The sequence below is a fragment of the Lucilia sericata genome, unplaced genomic scaffold, assembly GCF_015586225.1.
Source record: "Lucilia sericata isolate MDLA Ls3-8-SP2 unplaced genomic scaffold, ASM1558622v1 Contig000632F_arrow, whole genome shotgun sequence".
Classification (NCBI taxonomy): Eukaryota; Metazoa; Arthropoda; class Insecta; order Diptera; family Calliphoridae; genus Lucilia; species Lucilia sericata.
This window is the reverse complement of record NW_023994638.1, coordinates 198751-213512: the sequence shown is the minus strand read 5'-3', so window position 1 is coordinate 213512 and position 14762 is coordinate 198751. Positions and strand designations below refer to the sequence as shown.

The following is a 14762-nucleotide window of genomic DNA, read 5'->3' as shown; positions in this document are numbered from 1 at the left end:
TTTCTTTTTCATGTAAAAGTTTAGAAAATGGACTTCTATATGGAACACAAATATTTGTTAGACTGCCACGCCCATTATGAAAAATGTGGGCGCTTTACTTTAAAACTTTTGTAAAATCGGTAATTATAAGCGTTTTTAAAAATTAATGATGGCATCTTTTAGGCGATATCTTTTTCTATGAACATGTCAAATTTTATAGTTATAGCTCCAATATTGGTAAAACTTTGATCAAATCTATGATTTCATGATTTTTCCACAAAAAAGCTGTTTACGTTGCTTTATCACATTTTCTTACAAACTTTATAACTCTAAAACTAGCGAAGCGATTCTCATGATTTCTTTTTCATTTAAAAGCTTAGGAAATGGACTTTTACACGGATTACAAATATTTGTCAAACTGCCACGCCCATTATGAAAAAAGTAGACGTTGTACTTTAAAACGCTTATACTTACATAACAAAGAAGCTTTTTGAATTGTTAATGGGGTCATCTTGTAGGCAATATCTCTTTCTATAAACGTACCAAATTTGAAGTTGATAGCCCCATGTTTGGGCATACTATGGACAAAACTGTGCTTTTAAAAGTTAACAAAAACAAGCATTTTTTCTACTTCATCATTAAGAAGTTTCAAGCGGTTTAACTCATAAACTATTGAAGCGTTTTAAGCCATTTCTTCTTCATAGGATAGGTTTGGAAATCTAGTTTGTATACATGCAAAAATATCATCCTGCAGGTTCACCTCCTTCAAAATACTTAAGTTTTAGGTTTTAAAACGCTCCCGAAACTTAACAGTATCTTTAATGTGTAATAACTTCCAAACCGGTGAAGCTTTTTCCAAAATTTCTTCACTGTAGGCTAGACTTTTAATTCGACTTTCATATGCTATGCAATTTTTGTGGAAAATTTCACCCCCATTTACCGCTTTATACATTTTATCTTTAAATGCTTATAATACTTGAGATTGAGGAGCGTTGTCAAATTTTTTGGTAAGATCGGATTTGTCATGTCTTTTTCCAGATCCGTGCCAAATTTCATCCATATTGCTTAAATTCTGTAGCAGTTATAAGCAATTTTCTGAATTTTTGATTATTCCACAAAAAGTGATTTTTCAAAAGCTCAATTTTTTTTGTGAACTACTAGGAAAACATAATCGAACAGTAGGTGGATTTCACGTCGAACTTTTCTTTAAAACGCTATAACTCGAAAACTAATGAAGATAACCGACATTTTTTTCTTGCAGATAATAACTTAGGAATTGAGCTATAATTTGGATAAAATTTTTTTTCTCAATTGCCACGCCCATTATGAAAAATGTGGGCGTTTTACTTTAAAACGTTTGTAAAATCGTTAATTATAAGCGTTTTTAAAAATTAATGATGGCATCTTTTAGGCGATATCTTTGTCTATAGACATGTCAAATTTTATAGTCATAGCTTCAATATTAGTTAAACCTTGATCAAATCTTTGATTTCATTATTTTTCCACAAAAATGCTGTTTACGCTGCTTTTTCACATTTTTTTTACAAACTTTATAACTCTGAAACTAGCGAAGCGATTCACATGATTTCTTTTTCATGTAAAAGTTTAGAAAATGGACTTCTATATGGAACACAAATATTTGTTAGACTGCCGCGCCCATTATGAAAAATGTGGGCGCTTTACTTTAAAACTTTTGTAAAATCGGTAATTATAAGCGTTTTTAAAAATTAATGATGGCATCTTTTAGGCGATATCTTTTTCTATGAACATGTCAAATTTTATAGTTATAGCTCCAATATTGGTAAAACTTTGATCAAATCTATGATTTCATGATTTTTCCACAAAAAAGCTGTTTACGTTGCTTTATCACATTTTCTTACAAACTTTATAACTCTAAAACTAGCGAAGCGATTCTCATGATTTCTTTTTCATTTAAAAGCTAAGGAAATGGACTTTTACACGGATTACAAATATTTGTCAAACTGCCACGCCCATTATGAAAAAAGTAGACGTTGTACTTTAAAACGCTTATACTTACATAACAAAGAAGCTTTTTGAATTGTTAATGGGGTCATCTTGTAGGCAATATCTCTTTCTATAAACGTACCAAATTTGAAGTTGATAGCCCCATGTTTGGGCATACTATGGACAAAACTGTGCTTTTAAAAGTTAACAAAAACAAGCATTTTTTCTACTTCATCATTAAGAAGTTTCAAGCGGTTTAACTCATAAACTATTGAAGCGTTTTAAGCCATTTCTTCTTCATAGGATAGGTTTGGAAATCTAGTTTGTATACATGCAAAAATATCATCCTGCAGGTTCGCCTCCTCCAAAATACTTAAATTTTAGGTTTTAAAACGCTCCCGAAACTTAACAGTATCTTTAATGTGTAATAACTTCCAAACCGGCGAAGCTTTTTCCAAAATTTCTTCACTGTAAGCTAGATTTTTAGTTCGACTTTTATATGCTATGCAATATTTTTAAACTTTCACTCCCATTTTGCGTTTTTAACTTTATATGTATAAAACTGGAGATTGAGGAACATTGTCAAATTTTTTAAATGAATGGATTTGTCGTATCTATAACTCTAAAACTAATGCAGATAACTAAACTTTGTTTTCGGCATCTAACAGCATACGAACTGTGCTATTATATGGATCCGAAATTTGTTCCCTAATGTCACACCTATTATGAAAAAAGTTGGCGTTTTACGTAATTACTTTTTTATGTAATTACTTTTTCACCTGGTAGATTTGGAAATTTATTTTTTTTAATTATATCCCATAGATATATTTTTTATTAATTACATCATAATTTGATGTGCCGAATTCGAAAATAACATTGAAATGTTCGTATTACCCATCAATTCTCAACATACAATTCCGTAACAAATATTCATTTCCGTAATTTTACAAAAGTTCCCTCTAGACTTATACTTTAAGATAGAAAAAATGCATTCTTGAAAAAATTAGGGCGATATGGCTCTGAAAATGATTTTCGAAAACATTGTTTATCATTAAATTGAAAATTAATGTATATTTTTAAAAAGTTAGATAGAAAATATATTTAGAACATTCTGACTCTCAATACCATAGTTTTTGAATAGCATTTTAATCCATTATTTAAAAAAGATGTTTTTAACTATGTTTGTATCTAAAAAAATATTTTGAAATTTATAAAAACTATTGCACTATAAAACTAATTTAAAATGGACTGTTTCTGTTTTTCATTAGTTGTTATCGTTTTTTAATAATAATAATAGTGTTCTTTTCTTTTGTTAAATACAAAAATAAGGCAAATTGTGTATGTGTACAAAATTTGTTCGTACTGTATCTTCAAGGCAAATTAAAATAAATACGTGTTTTTAATATTTTGTTTATAATTAAATAACAATTCTGTATTCTTATGTTAACGTTTAATTTTAGTACTTTAAGTACATACTAAAGAAAAATATTTTACAAAATAAATAAAATATTTAAAACTTAAACATATGTAAAAAAAACATAAAATACAAAAAGATATTTAGAATTTGTTACGCTTACAACACTTTTGTATGTTTTTAAAATAAATTACAGTTTTTTACATTAATTCTTATAAAATTATAGCAAACAAATAATGTTTAACAATTTTAAATCCTTTAAATAAAATTATAAAACTTGTGACTTATTAACTACTTCCACTACACTAAAACTACACTGGTGTTATGTGATCATGATCTGAAACATGATCACTTGCATTGTTGTTGGTATTGGCATTACGTTTACGTAGCTGTACTCCTTCATCTTCTTCCTCTTCGATGGGATCTGAAAATCCACTATTATTTAATGTATTATGGACACCTTTTAATATGTTGGAAGCCACGTTGTGTGCTTTATCTACAAGTTTTTTGGCAGCTGCTTTTTGGGCCATAATCTTTTCATATTCAATAATATGCTCACGCAACAAAAAGTTTTCCCGCTTAATACGTTTCAATAGCTTACCCGAAACATCGGGTATAGCCCAAGCTATAATAGTTTGTAACACACCAATAATATTCTAAAAACAGACAAATATTTGAAAAGTTCTCATTAACAGTTTAAATTTAAATTACCTGAAACACCACTATAAATGCCAATCTAGCCGTCAAAATTTTCCAATATATCATGGGCCGTTTATAGGGATGTTCATCCCATGGTGGATTTCTAAATTCTGTATAACGACAAGAAGTCACATTCGTATAGGGCGATCCCACTATCAGCGGCTGAATTTGAAAATCTTTGGTATTAAAATAGGCCAAGGTAAAGTTTAGGTAGCCTTCAAGCGTCTCATCATGTGTGGCAGTTTTGTAGACTAGTTTTGGTATAAGATTTGTTGAGAATGCAATAATCATGGCACATGAAGCTACGGCAATTTTTGTTACCACAGTCATAATACCAAACCAGACACCGATATCATGAGCCCTTTGAGCAACGGGTCTACGTATGAATTTCAACATTTTAATGGCATCCAATCGCACTTCAATGACGTTATTGATAAGGGCTAATAGAGGCGCCAGGGGAAAGGCTAAACCGAATAGGGTTATAAAGCCGTATTGGAGTACTGAAAAATTAAAGAAAGCGTTTATTTGTTATTGAAATATTCTACATATCGAGAAAAGAAGGTAAAGCTGAGCTTTAATAATGAAAATTAACTTAACTGAACTAGAACTGAACTAGAACTAAACTAGAATTGAACTAGAACTGAACTAGAACTGAACTAGAACTGAACTAGAACTGAACTAGAACTGAACTAGAACTGAACTAGAACTGAACTAGAACTGAACTAGAACTGAACTAGAACTGAACTAGAACTGAACTAGAACTGAACTAGAACTGAACTAGAACTGAACTAGAACTGAACTAGAACTGGACTAGAACTGACTAGAACTGAACTAGAACTGAACTAGAACTGAACTAGAATTGAACTAGAACTGAACTAGAACTGAACTAGAACTGAACTAGAACTGAACTAGAACTGAACTAGAACTGAACTAGAACTGAACTAGAACTGAACTAGAACTGGAACTAGAACTGAACTAGAACTGAACTAGAACTGAACTAGAACTGAACTAGAACTGAACTAGAACTGAACTAGAACTGAACTAGAACTGAACTAGAACTGATCTAGAACTGAACTAGAACTGAACTAGAACTGAACTAGAACTGAACTAGAACTGAACTAGAACTGAACTAGAACTGAACTAGAACTGAACTAGAACTGAACTAGAACTGAACTAGAACTGAACTAGAACTGAACTAGAACTGAACTAGAACTGAACTAGAACTGAACTAGAACTGAACTAGAACTGAACTAGAACTGAACTAGAACTGAACTAGAACTGAACTAGAACTGAACTAGAACTGAACTAGAACTGAACTAGAACTGAACTAGAACTGAACTAGAACTGAACTAGAACTGAACTAGAACTGAACTAGAACTGAACTAGAACTGAACTAGAACTGAACTAGAACTGAACTAGAACTGAACTAGAACTGAACTAGAACTGAACTAGAACTGAACTAGAACTGAACTAGAACTGAACTAGAACTGAACTAGAACTGAACTAGAACTGAACTAGACTGAACTAGAACTGAACTAGAACTGAACTAGAACTGAACTAGAACTGAACTAGAACTGAACTAGAACTGAACTAGAACTGAACTAGAACTGAACTAGAACTGAACTAGAACTGAACTAGAACTGAACTAGAACTGAACTAGAACTGAACTAGAACTGAACTAGAACTGAACTAGAACTGAACTAGAACTGAACTAGAACTGAACTAGAACTGAACTAGAACTGAACTAGAACTGAACTAGAACTGAACTAGAACTGAACTAGAACTGAACTAGAACTGAACTAGAACTGAACTAGAACTGAACTAGAACTGAACTAGAACTGAACTAGAACTGAACTAGAACTGAACTAGAACTGAACTAGAACTAAAATAGAACTGAACTAGAACTGAACTAGAACTGGACTAGAACTGGACTAGAACTGGACTAGAACTGAACTAGAACTGGACTAGAACTGAACTAGAACTGGACTAGAACTGAACAAGAACTGAACTAGAACTGAACTAGAACTGAAATAGAACTGAACTAGAACTGAACTAGAACTGAACTACAACTGAACTAGAACTGAACTAGAACTGAACTAGAACTGAACTAGAACTGAACTAGAACTGAACTAGAACTGAACTACAACTGAACTAGAACTGAACTAGAACTGAACTAGAACTGAACTAGAACTGAACTAGAACTGAAATAGAACTGAACTAGAACTGAACTAGAACTGAACTAGAACTGAACTAGAACTGAAATAGAACTGAACTAGAACTGAACTAGAATTGAACTAGAACTGAACTAGAACTGAACTAGAACTGAACTAGAACTGAACTAGAACTGAACTAGAACTGAACTAGAACTGAACTAAAACTGAACTAGAACTGAACTAGAACTGAACTAGAACTGAACTAAAACTGAACTAGAACTGAACTAGAACTAAACTAGAACTGAACTAGAACTAAACTAGAACTAAACTAGAACTAGAACTGAACTAGAACTGAACTAGAACTGAGCTAGAACTGAACTAGAACTGGACTAGAACTGGACTAGAACTGAACTAGAACTGAACTAGAACTGAACTAGAACTGAACTAGAACTGAACTAGAACTGAACTAGAACTGAACTAGAACTGAACTAGAACTGAACTAGAACTGCACTAGAACTGAACTAGAACTGAACCAGAACTGAACTAGAACTGAACTAGAACTGAACTAGAACTGAACTAGAACTGAACTAGAACTGAACTAGACTGAACTAGAACTGAACTAGAACTGAACTAGAACTGAACTAGAACTGAACTAGAACTGAACTAGAACTGAACTAGAACTGAACTAGAACTGAACTAGAACAGAACTAGAACTGAACTAAAACTGAACTAGAACTGAACTAGAACTGAACTAGAACTGAACTAGAACTGAACTAGAACTGAACTAGAACTGAACGAGAACTGAACTAGAACTGAACTAGAACTGAACGAGAACTGAACTAGAACTGAACTAGAACTGATCTAGAACAGAACTAGAACAGAACTAGAACAGAACTAGAACAGAACTAGAACAGAACTAGAACAGAACTAGAACAGAACTAGAACAGAACTAGAACAGAACTAGAACAGAACTAGAACAGAACTAGAACAGAACTAGAACAGAACTAGAACAGAACTAGAACAGAACTAGAACTAAAACTGAACTAGAACTGAACTTGAACTGAACTAGAACTGAACTAGAACTAAACTAGAACTGAACTAGAACTAGAACTAGAACTAAACTAGAACTGGAACTGAACTAGAACTGAACTAGAACTGAACTAGAACTGAATTAGAACTGAACTAAAACTGAACTAGAATTGAACTAGAACTAAACTAGTTCTGAACTAGAACTGAACTAAAAGGGGATCTATAACTAAACTAGAACAATGGATACATTATCTGATCAATTTTATTTCTTCATCTACTCACCCATTTCCAAGTATTCCAGAAACATCGAATGATCCGTCCACGGTATCAAATGATAATCCTCCGTCCATTGATTGCACGACACCAATTTCTCCTCATTATTCTTCTTACGCATACCACAACGAGTACCGAATTTCTTAAAAGTCTTGGTCAAATATGGTATCAGCATTTCCACAATTGCATTCACAGCCTGTTTACCCACCATAATAATGACCAATTGCATGCACAGTTCCATGAGACAACCTCCTGGATTGCATTCCTCCTGACGGAAGCCCAGTATGCGATTATATTTTGCAGGATAACCCACAAATTTTCCCTTAAGGAAAGCAATATAGAAGAGCGAAGAGTAGTAATTTACAAATTGGAAAACATAATTCTTGATGGTCAAACTTTCGTCGTATTCGGTTTTGGTGCGACAATACTCCCAATTTGTGAGCGTTACCGCCAAGGAACCATAAATATAGTCGAGTATGGAAATCAGTATTAGATCGATAACACCAGCCGTCATGGGTAAGAACATAATTTTATAGGTCATGGAATCCTCATTGCCAAAGATGCTGTGCGAAGCACGCTGAGCCATGCGATAGACCACCATGGAGAAGATGCCAATTATTGATATGCATATCTGGAAAAGATTTAAGTTTAGATACATAATATTTTATACAAATTAAAATGTGTTTAGGACTTACAAATAAAACCATGATGCTGTAACTTGTAAAACTGGGAAGGAACTTTGTGGTCCAAAAAGGCACATCTGGCTCAAATACACTGTTCTCATGCTCCAGTTTATCTGCAAGCTTCTTATTTTTACGTAGTTTAGCTAAATATTGAGGTCTAGGATGCTCTACATCGTGTGTGTAGCCGGTAAGACCCCATCTATGCACCAGTCTAGCCGAATAACGTTTCCAAAGTTCAAGATATAAAACGGCTGAAAGAACAAGGTTCGAATCAAACATTTATAGAAATTTACTGCAATTTAAAAAGTAAGATCTTTACAAAAAAGGTTGACTTACCCCATATAGACATTACAAAAGCAAATACCACTGTAATATTGTTGTCTATTAAATAATTTATTTTGGATGAATTACAGGTGGCCTTCAACTGCCAATAGTCACAATTACGATCGCATTGTGGACACATTAAGGTTGCATTGTTATCATTACAAATTTCTCGACTATAATTTAGAAAATATTAAATTTTTTGTATTAAATTTTATAAAATATTCTATAAATGCCTACCTTATTGGATCTGAGTTCCAAGTTACAAAACCGTATATAAAAAATAAAATACCAATTATACTAACTGGTATCAGCATGTGTGTATAAAATCCCAACCAGGCAAAATATAATGCTACCTTGGCACCAAAATACTCCTTTATACTATCCAAAGGTTGTAAACTACAGAATACAGAAATGTAATGTTAAATATGATTAAAAATATAAATTTTATTTCATGTTATTACTTACTGTTTCCATTTCTTTAAATTGGCCCACTCACTTAACAATAAATCACGATCAGTATCCTGTTAATATACGGTTATTATTTATTTTGTTTCTTTAATATTTCACTTCTTCAGAGTTACTTACATCATGTAATGTGTAGGCCGACTCATAAACACCATCGGCCAATAACTTCTCTATGCCTAAATTATCCGGCGTCTCTTCACCTTCTATGAAATTTTGTCGTTCCAATATAAAATTAATAATATAATTCCGGGTACCCGCATCAAAGAAATTTGGTTGTTCGAAATCGAATCTGTAAAATATAAAAAATAGTTCGTAAAAATTCAAAGTTTTATGTTCTCTTTCAAATAATCTTGGATCTTCAATGTTCATAAAACTCGAAACAACCTTAGTCTTTTTATTGGAATCAGTAGAATAAGCCCATAAATTCGATTATAATATGAAAATGCTATGTTTAATATAACAAGACATTTTTATTTTGATCACAAATGAGATTGAGTTTTAGAAATTTTGAATAACGAACGAATATTGAAATATCTGTCTGTCCGTCTGGGTGTCTAATTAATGCCGAAGTGCTTTACGTGAGTACCTGCCGTGTTGGCCTATCTCACGGTGATCTTTTTGTGGCGACTCACCACCGCCCTTCAATCTTCAATGAAGAAATCAGGTGGCAATTTTTATACATGGCTAAGCCGGTCCATGTACAAGTACTGTGCTGGTACATTGAGCTATCTAATCTCTGACCAATGCTTTCATCATTTCCGTTTACAACCACGCAGATGGGATGTCCTCTGTTGATTCGGCAACAGCACATAGAGACGTAACCGGTAGACCGAAGTACGAATCCATCAAATTAGCGTAGACTTTGTTATTACTCACAGTGACACACTGTGGTAATTCTGATATGAACAGAGTTTACTCTGACATATCTGGACAAGGAAGGAAAATTCAATGGTATCATTTGTATATGATACCTTTCATCCATCATCATTCAACCCAGCAAACTTCTCATTCATCCGACACATTCATAAGAAAAAACATACGACACACTTATTCTAGGTAAACAGTTGGGCGAGGCCCGCATACCCCACATTCATCCCGTACCATATATAATTAACACCAACTAATTTCCAACGCTAAGTCCCACAGTCACTCCCCTGTGAAGTAACTGTTGTTTCGGCAACAGCACCGAACTTATCCCGAAATATTGACTTTACCTTACATCAGTCCTTTAACCGCCACTTACTCTCCCCGCGAATTTGGATTTAAACCACAGCAACTACGTGGATCCCGAAGGAACCTCAACCAACTAAACAGCCAGAACATAGTCCTGCAGGCAACTGGCCACCCGTAGTACCAGATTATGTGGTTCTCTGGTTAGACCCCATGTCAAATCATACCAAGGACTAGCCGAGGAGTGAAGTGACATCACCAGTTTATAGTCCCGGCAGACTAGAGGTACTGTTAGCACCTCTTTACCCCGGGATTGCAATACACCATGATGGGACATTTCATCATGGAAACATGCCCCGGGGGTCGTCTGTGTGTCTGTTGAAATGAGGGCTTAGAAGACCCCAGATATCTGTGAGATCCGGATCTTCAATAATTCTGTCTGACATGCATTCGAAAAGAAAGCTTTCGATCTTCAACTTTTTGGTACTTTTCGATCTTCAAAAGGTATTTTTTGAAGATCTTACTTTGGAGTAAAAAAGAATCTTTAATATGAAACTTTTTGGTACTTTTTCTTCTTCAACAGGTACAATTTGTATTGTCTATAATATTGAAACTAGAGGTATGATATTATGCATATAGAGCCCGGAGTAAGTGAGAACATATAAAAGGGGACTTTCTGGTACTTTTTATACCCTACACCACTCTAGTGAGGAGGGTATATTGGGTTTGTGCTTATGTTTGTAACGCACAACAATAGTGGTCCTATACCCACCGTAAAGTATACCAATCCGCTTAGAATCGTTTTCTGAGTCGATTTAGCTATGTCCGTCCGTCCATGTAAACTTTGTAATCAAACTACAAGTTCCAATTTTGAAGATAATTTTGAAGTGAAAATTTGTACATGATTTTCTAATGTCGCAGGGACGAAGCCTATTGAAAATGGTTAACATCGGTCCATTATTTCATTTAGCCCCCATACAACTGAACCCCCCAATAGGGCTTTTAAGTTCATAATTATGTTTAGTATATTCGTATCTCTGCAAAACCAAGTTCTATTCTAGCCTTGATGACCCTGATGAATTTTATAATAAAAGGGCCTCATTTTAGTTTACATATGAACTATGTTTTTAAATATAGAAACTTTTCTTATCGCTTATAATAAAATTATTTTCTTCATGGCTGTAGCACAATTATAATACAAGTCCGCATTAGGGTGGTGCTTAAAACTGAAATATAGCGATAAAAGAGCATATTTTCAAAATTTTGTAATTCCAAAGCAATTTTTTTTAATATAACGTATTATGAAAATAATGAAGTTGTATACAATAAACCAATTAAATGCTTTATAGAAATTATAATAATTGAATTAAAACAATGTCCAAGGAAATTTTATGAAAGCGAGATTTATATATGCATCTGTTTTAATTTTCAATAAATGATCCATAATGTTTTTAAAATTTCGGTATAATGAATAGTTAATAATTGTCAAGTAAAAAAGTCCATATTTTGATAATTATCATAAAACAATGACAACAAAGTAGAAAAATTAGGGAGTGTTTTAATATTTTTCCATTCAGTGACAAACAATGAATTAATTATTTTCAGTCAAAAATTGTTCTTTTAAGTGTTTTGGACGAAAAAAATATTATATCCTATGAAAAGACAAAAATTTTTTCTTGAACCAGCACTCAGTGCATAACCCCTGTTAATGCAGTGCATTGTATTGGAACTAGGGAAATATATTGATATTGACATGAGGATAGATTTGATTTAAATCTTTTTACATTTGGTCAGATTTCAAACGATACTTCTTAATCAGTATTTTACTTAAATATAAAACATAAATTAACCACTTACAAATGCTCATAGTTACGTTGAAATTCAAAATAAATACGTTTTGGTTTAGGTGGAAATTTCTCTGGATTCAGTTGGACAGATTTAAATATTTTCGCACAGCATGATCTTACACTCTCACTCAATTCAAATTCTTCAACATAGATTTGATCTTGACCGGGTATCTAGAAGAAAAAAAAACGCACACACACACACATTAAATTTAATAAGTTTAAATCAATGTAATTGATGTCACTTTATACTCACCTTTTTCATTGGTAATTTAATTCTAAGAATTTCAGCATAACGACACAACACTTCATGGGGGGCATGAATCTTAATGAAATGTATACGTTGAGTATTATCACGTTCCAGGTGAAGGCCTTCTTTCTCTAAATTTGCCTCGAAAATTTCACGTTTCTTAATATTATCCAACTTGTGATCGGCACCGCTAAAGGCCAAAACAAAATCAACACTACGTTGGCCATCTTGGAAGCGGCGTCTTGTCTATGATTGTTAGAATTTCATTAAAATTTAATAAATTAAAAAAAGATTTATCAAATACTATAATGTTAAAAAAATAGCTAAAATGATATCTAAAAATAATTTTTTAAAATAAAAATATGTATATTAAAAAAATTATTTCATACTTGTATATCTATTTGTATTAATTCTGTATCGAAAAATTTTTCTATACAATTTCCCATATTTTGTCATGTGAAATTTTTATTTAGTTCTAGCTAATTTTTTTGTGTCGTAGCCATAATATTTAAAAAACAATATAATAAATTATTAACAAAAAACCAACATTTTTTAATATGATTCACTTTATATTATATTTATTTTTTTGTGCCGAAAACAATTTCACAGATCATCAAAATAAAAAAAATAATTGAAATAAAAACTCCACAATAATTTTAAGTATGCTTTGTGTTTAATGCCTCAGTCACATCTGATATTCCTATGAATTCTGAGCAAAATTCTCTGCACAATGTCATTTCATCTGTCACCTTACTCTGTACAATTTATATCTGTTCCTACATTCCCATTTAAATATGAACTTCTCTCTTTACAATGTCAAACAGAAACAATCACCCATTGTGTTCTTTAAGTAACTTATGGCCTCTCTTTTAGACCGGTTACTCAAAATAGTGTGGAGCAGAGATGGAAAATGTGTAAATTGAGTTGAAAATGCACTCAAAAGCTAGTGGTACTTTTCCGTAACAAAAATATTTAAGTTAATACCATAAGTCAACTTTGAAAATAATATATAGAAGTATACGTAATACTTCCCCGATATTCTAAACTTTAATAAATTATGAATATTACATTCCTTATTAACTCTAAACAAAAAAGTATTTTAAAGGTTCTGCTCAAAAGGTTACAATAGTACTTAATTTACCATCCCTGTTGTGGATCGTATAGGAAAATATGAGTGCTTTAAACAACAAGTAGCATTATTTGAATTTAAGTTATGGGCGCGAGTCATCATTTTAATAAATATGTACTCAAGTTCTTTTCTTTTGTTTTAACTGATGAATAAACATTTAAATTTACTTCTCAAAAATTTTGATGTTCTGGCGTATGTTAACAGGTTTCAATGTTTTCTTATTATAAACAAAAATTATTTTTGAAATTCAATTGATGTTTTTACTATTTGTTTATACTATAATTCAAATATTTTAAATGTTTGCTACTAATTTGAGCGTAAAATTTAATGGATAGGATAATTATGAATAACGATCAGTGCAAAGACTGTACTATTGATTAGTTTAGTCTGCAAGATATTAGTCTATAGTACGAACTACAAATCGAACTATAGTCAGGACTATAGATCGAACTATAGTCTGGAATGTAGATCAGTCTATAGTTTGGACTATAGCTATAGATAGACTATAGAACAGTCTATAGTCAGGACTATAGATCGGTCTAGAGTTTGAACTATAGATCAGCCTATAGTCTGGACTATAGATCAGTCTATAGTCTGGACTATAGATCAGTCTATAGTCTGGACTATAGATCAGTCTATAGTCTGGACTAAAGATCAGTCTATAGTCTGGACCATAGATCAGTCTATAGTCTGGACTATAGATCAGTCTATAGTCTGGACTATAGATCAGTCTATAGTCTGGACTATATATCAGTTTATAGTCTGGACTATAGATCAGTTTATAGTCTGGACTATAGATCAGTCTATAGTCTGGACTACAGATCAGGCTATAGTCTGGACTACAGATCAGGCTATAGTCTGGACTACAGATCAGGCTATAGTCTGGACTATAGATCAGTCTATAGTCTGGACTATAGATCAGTCTATAGTCTGGACTATAGATCAGTCTATAGTCTGGACTATAGATCAGTCTATAGTCTGGACTATAGATCAGTCTATAGTCTGGACTATAGATCAGTCTATAGTCTGGACTATAGATCATTCTATAGTCTGGACTATAGATCATTCTATGGTCTGGACTATAGATCCGTCTATAGTCAGGACTATAGATCGGTCAATAGTCAGGACTATAGATCCGTCTATAGTCAGGACTATAGATCGGTCTATAGTCAGGACTATAGATCAGTCTATAGTCAAGACTATAGATCAGTCTATAGTCTGGACTATAAATCAGTCTATAGTCTGGACTAAAGATCATTCTATAGTCTGGACTATAGATCGGTCTATAGTCAGGACTATAGATCGGTCTATAGTCAGGACTATAGATCAGTCTATAGTCTGTACTATAGATCAGTCTATAGTCTGGACTATAGATCAGTCTATAG

The 14762-nt window shown here is 32.7% G+C and overlaps 1 protein-coding gene across 4 annotated transcripts in view; it reads right to left on the bottom strand.

The window, feature by feature from the left end:
* Window positions 1-3338: 3338 nt before the first annotated feature.
* LOC119606878 (anoctamin-1) overlaps window positions 3339-14762 on the bottom strand; it is a 29720-nt gene continuing 18296 nt past the window's right edge. For 3 of the 4 annotated variants that reach the window (XM_037960531.1, XM_037960530.1, XM_037960532.1), the window contains exons 3-12: window positions 12255-12494; window positions 12012-12172; window positions 9105-9273; window positions 8985-9040; window positions 8757-8915; window positions 8532-8692; window positions 8208-8446; window positions 7522-8143; window positions 4070-4557; window positions 3339-4014 (exon numbers count right to left, since the gene is read on the bottom strand). In XM_037960531.1, the coding sequence (XP_037816459.1) occupies window positions 3670-4014; window positions 4070-4557; window positions 7522-8143; window positions 8208-8446; window positions 8532-8692; window positions 8757-8915; window positions 8985-9040; window positions 9105-9273; window positions 12012-12172; window positions 12255-12494 (2640 nt within the window). In that variant the 3' untranslated portion in view covers window positions 3339-3669. Of the gene's footprint in view, window positions 4015-4069; window positions 4558-7521; window positions 8144-8207; window positions 8447-8531; window positions 8693-8756; window positions 8916-8984; window positions 9041-9104; window positions 9274-12011; window positions 12173-12254; window positions 12495-12637; window positions 12984-14762 lie in introns of those variants that run through there. The other variant, XM_037960533.1, reaches the window with a different exon arrangement.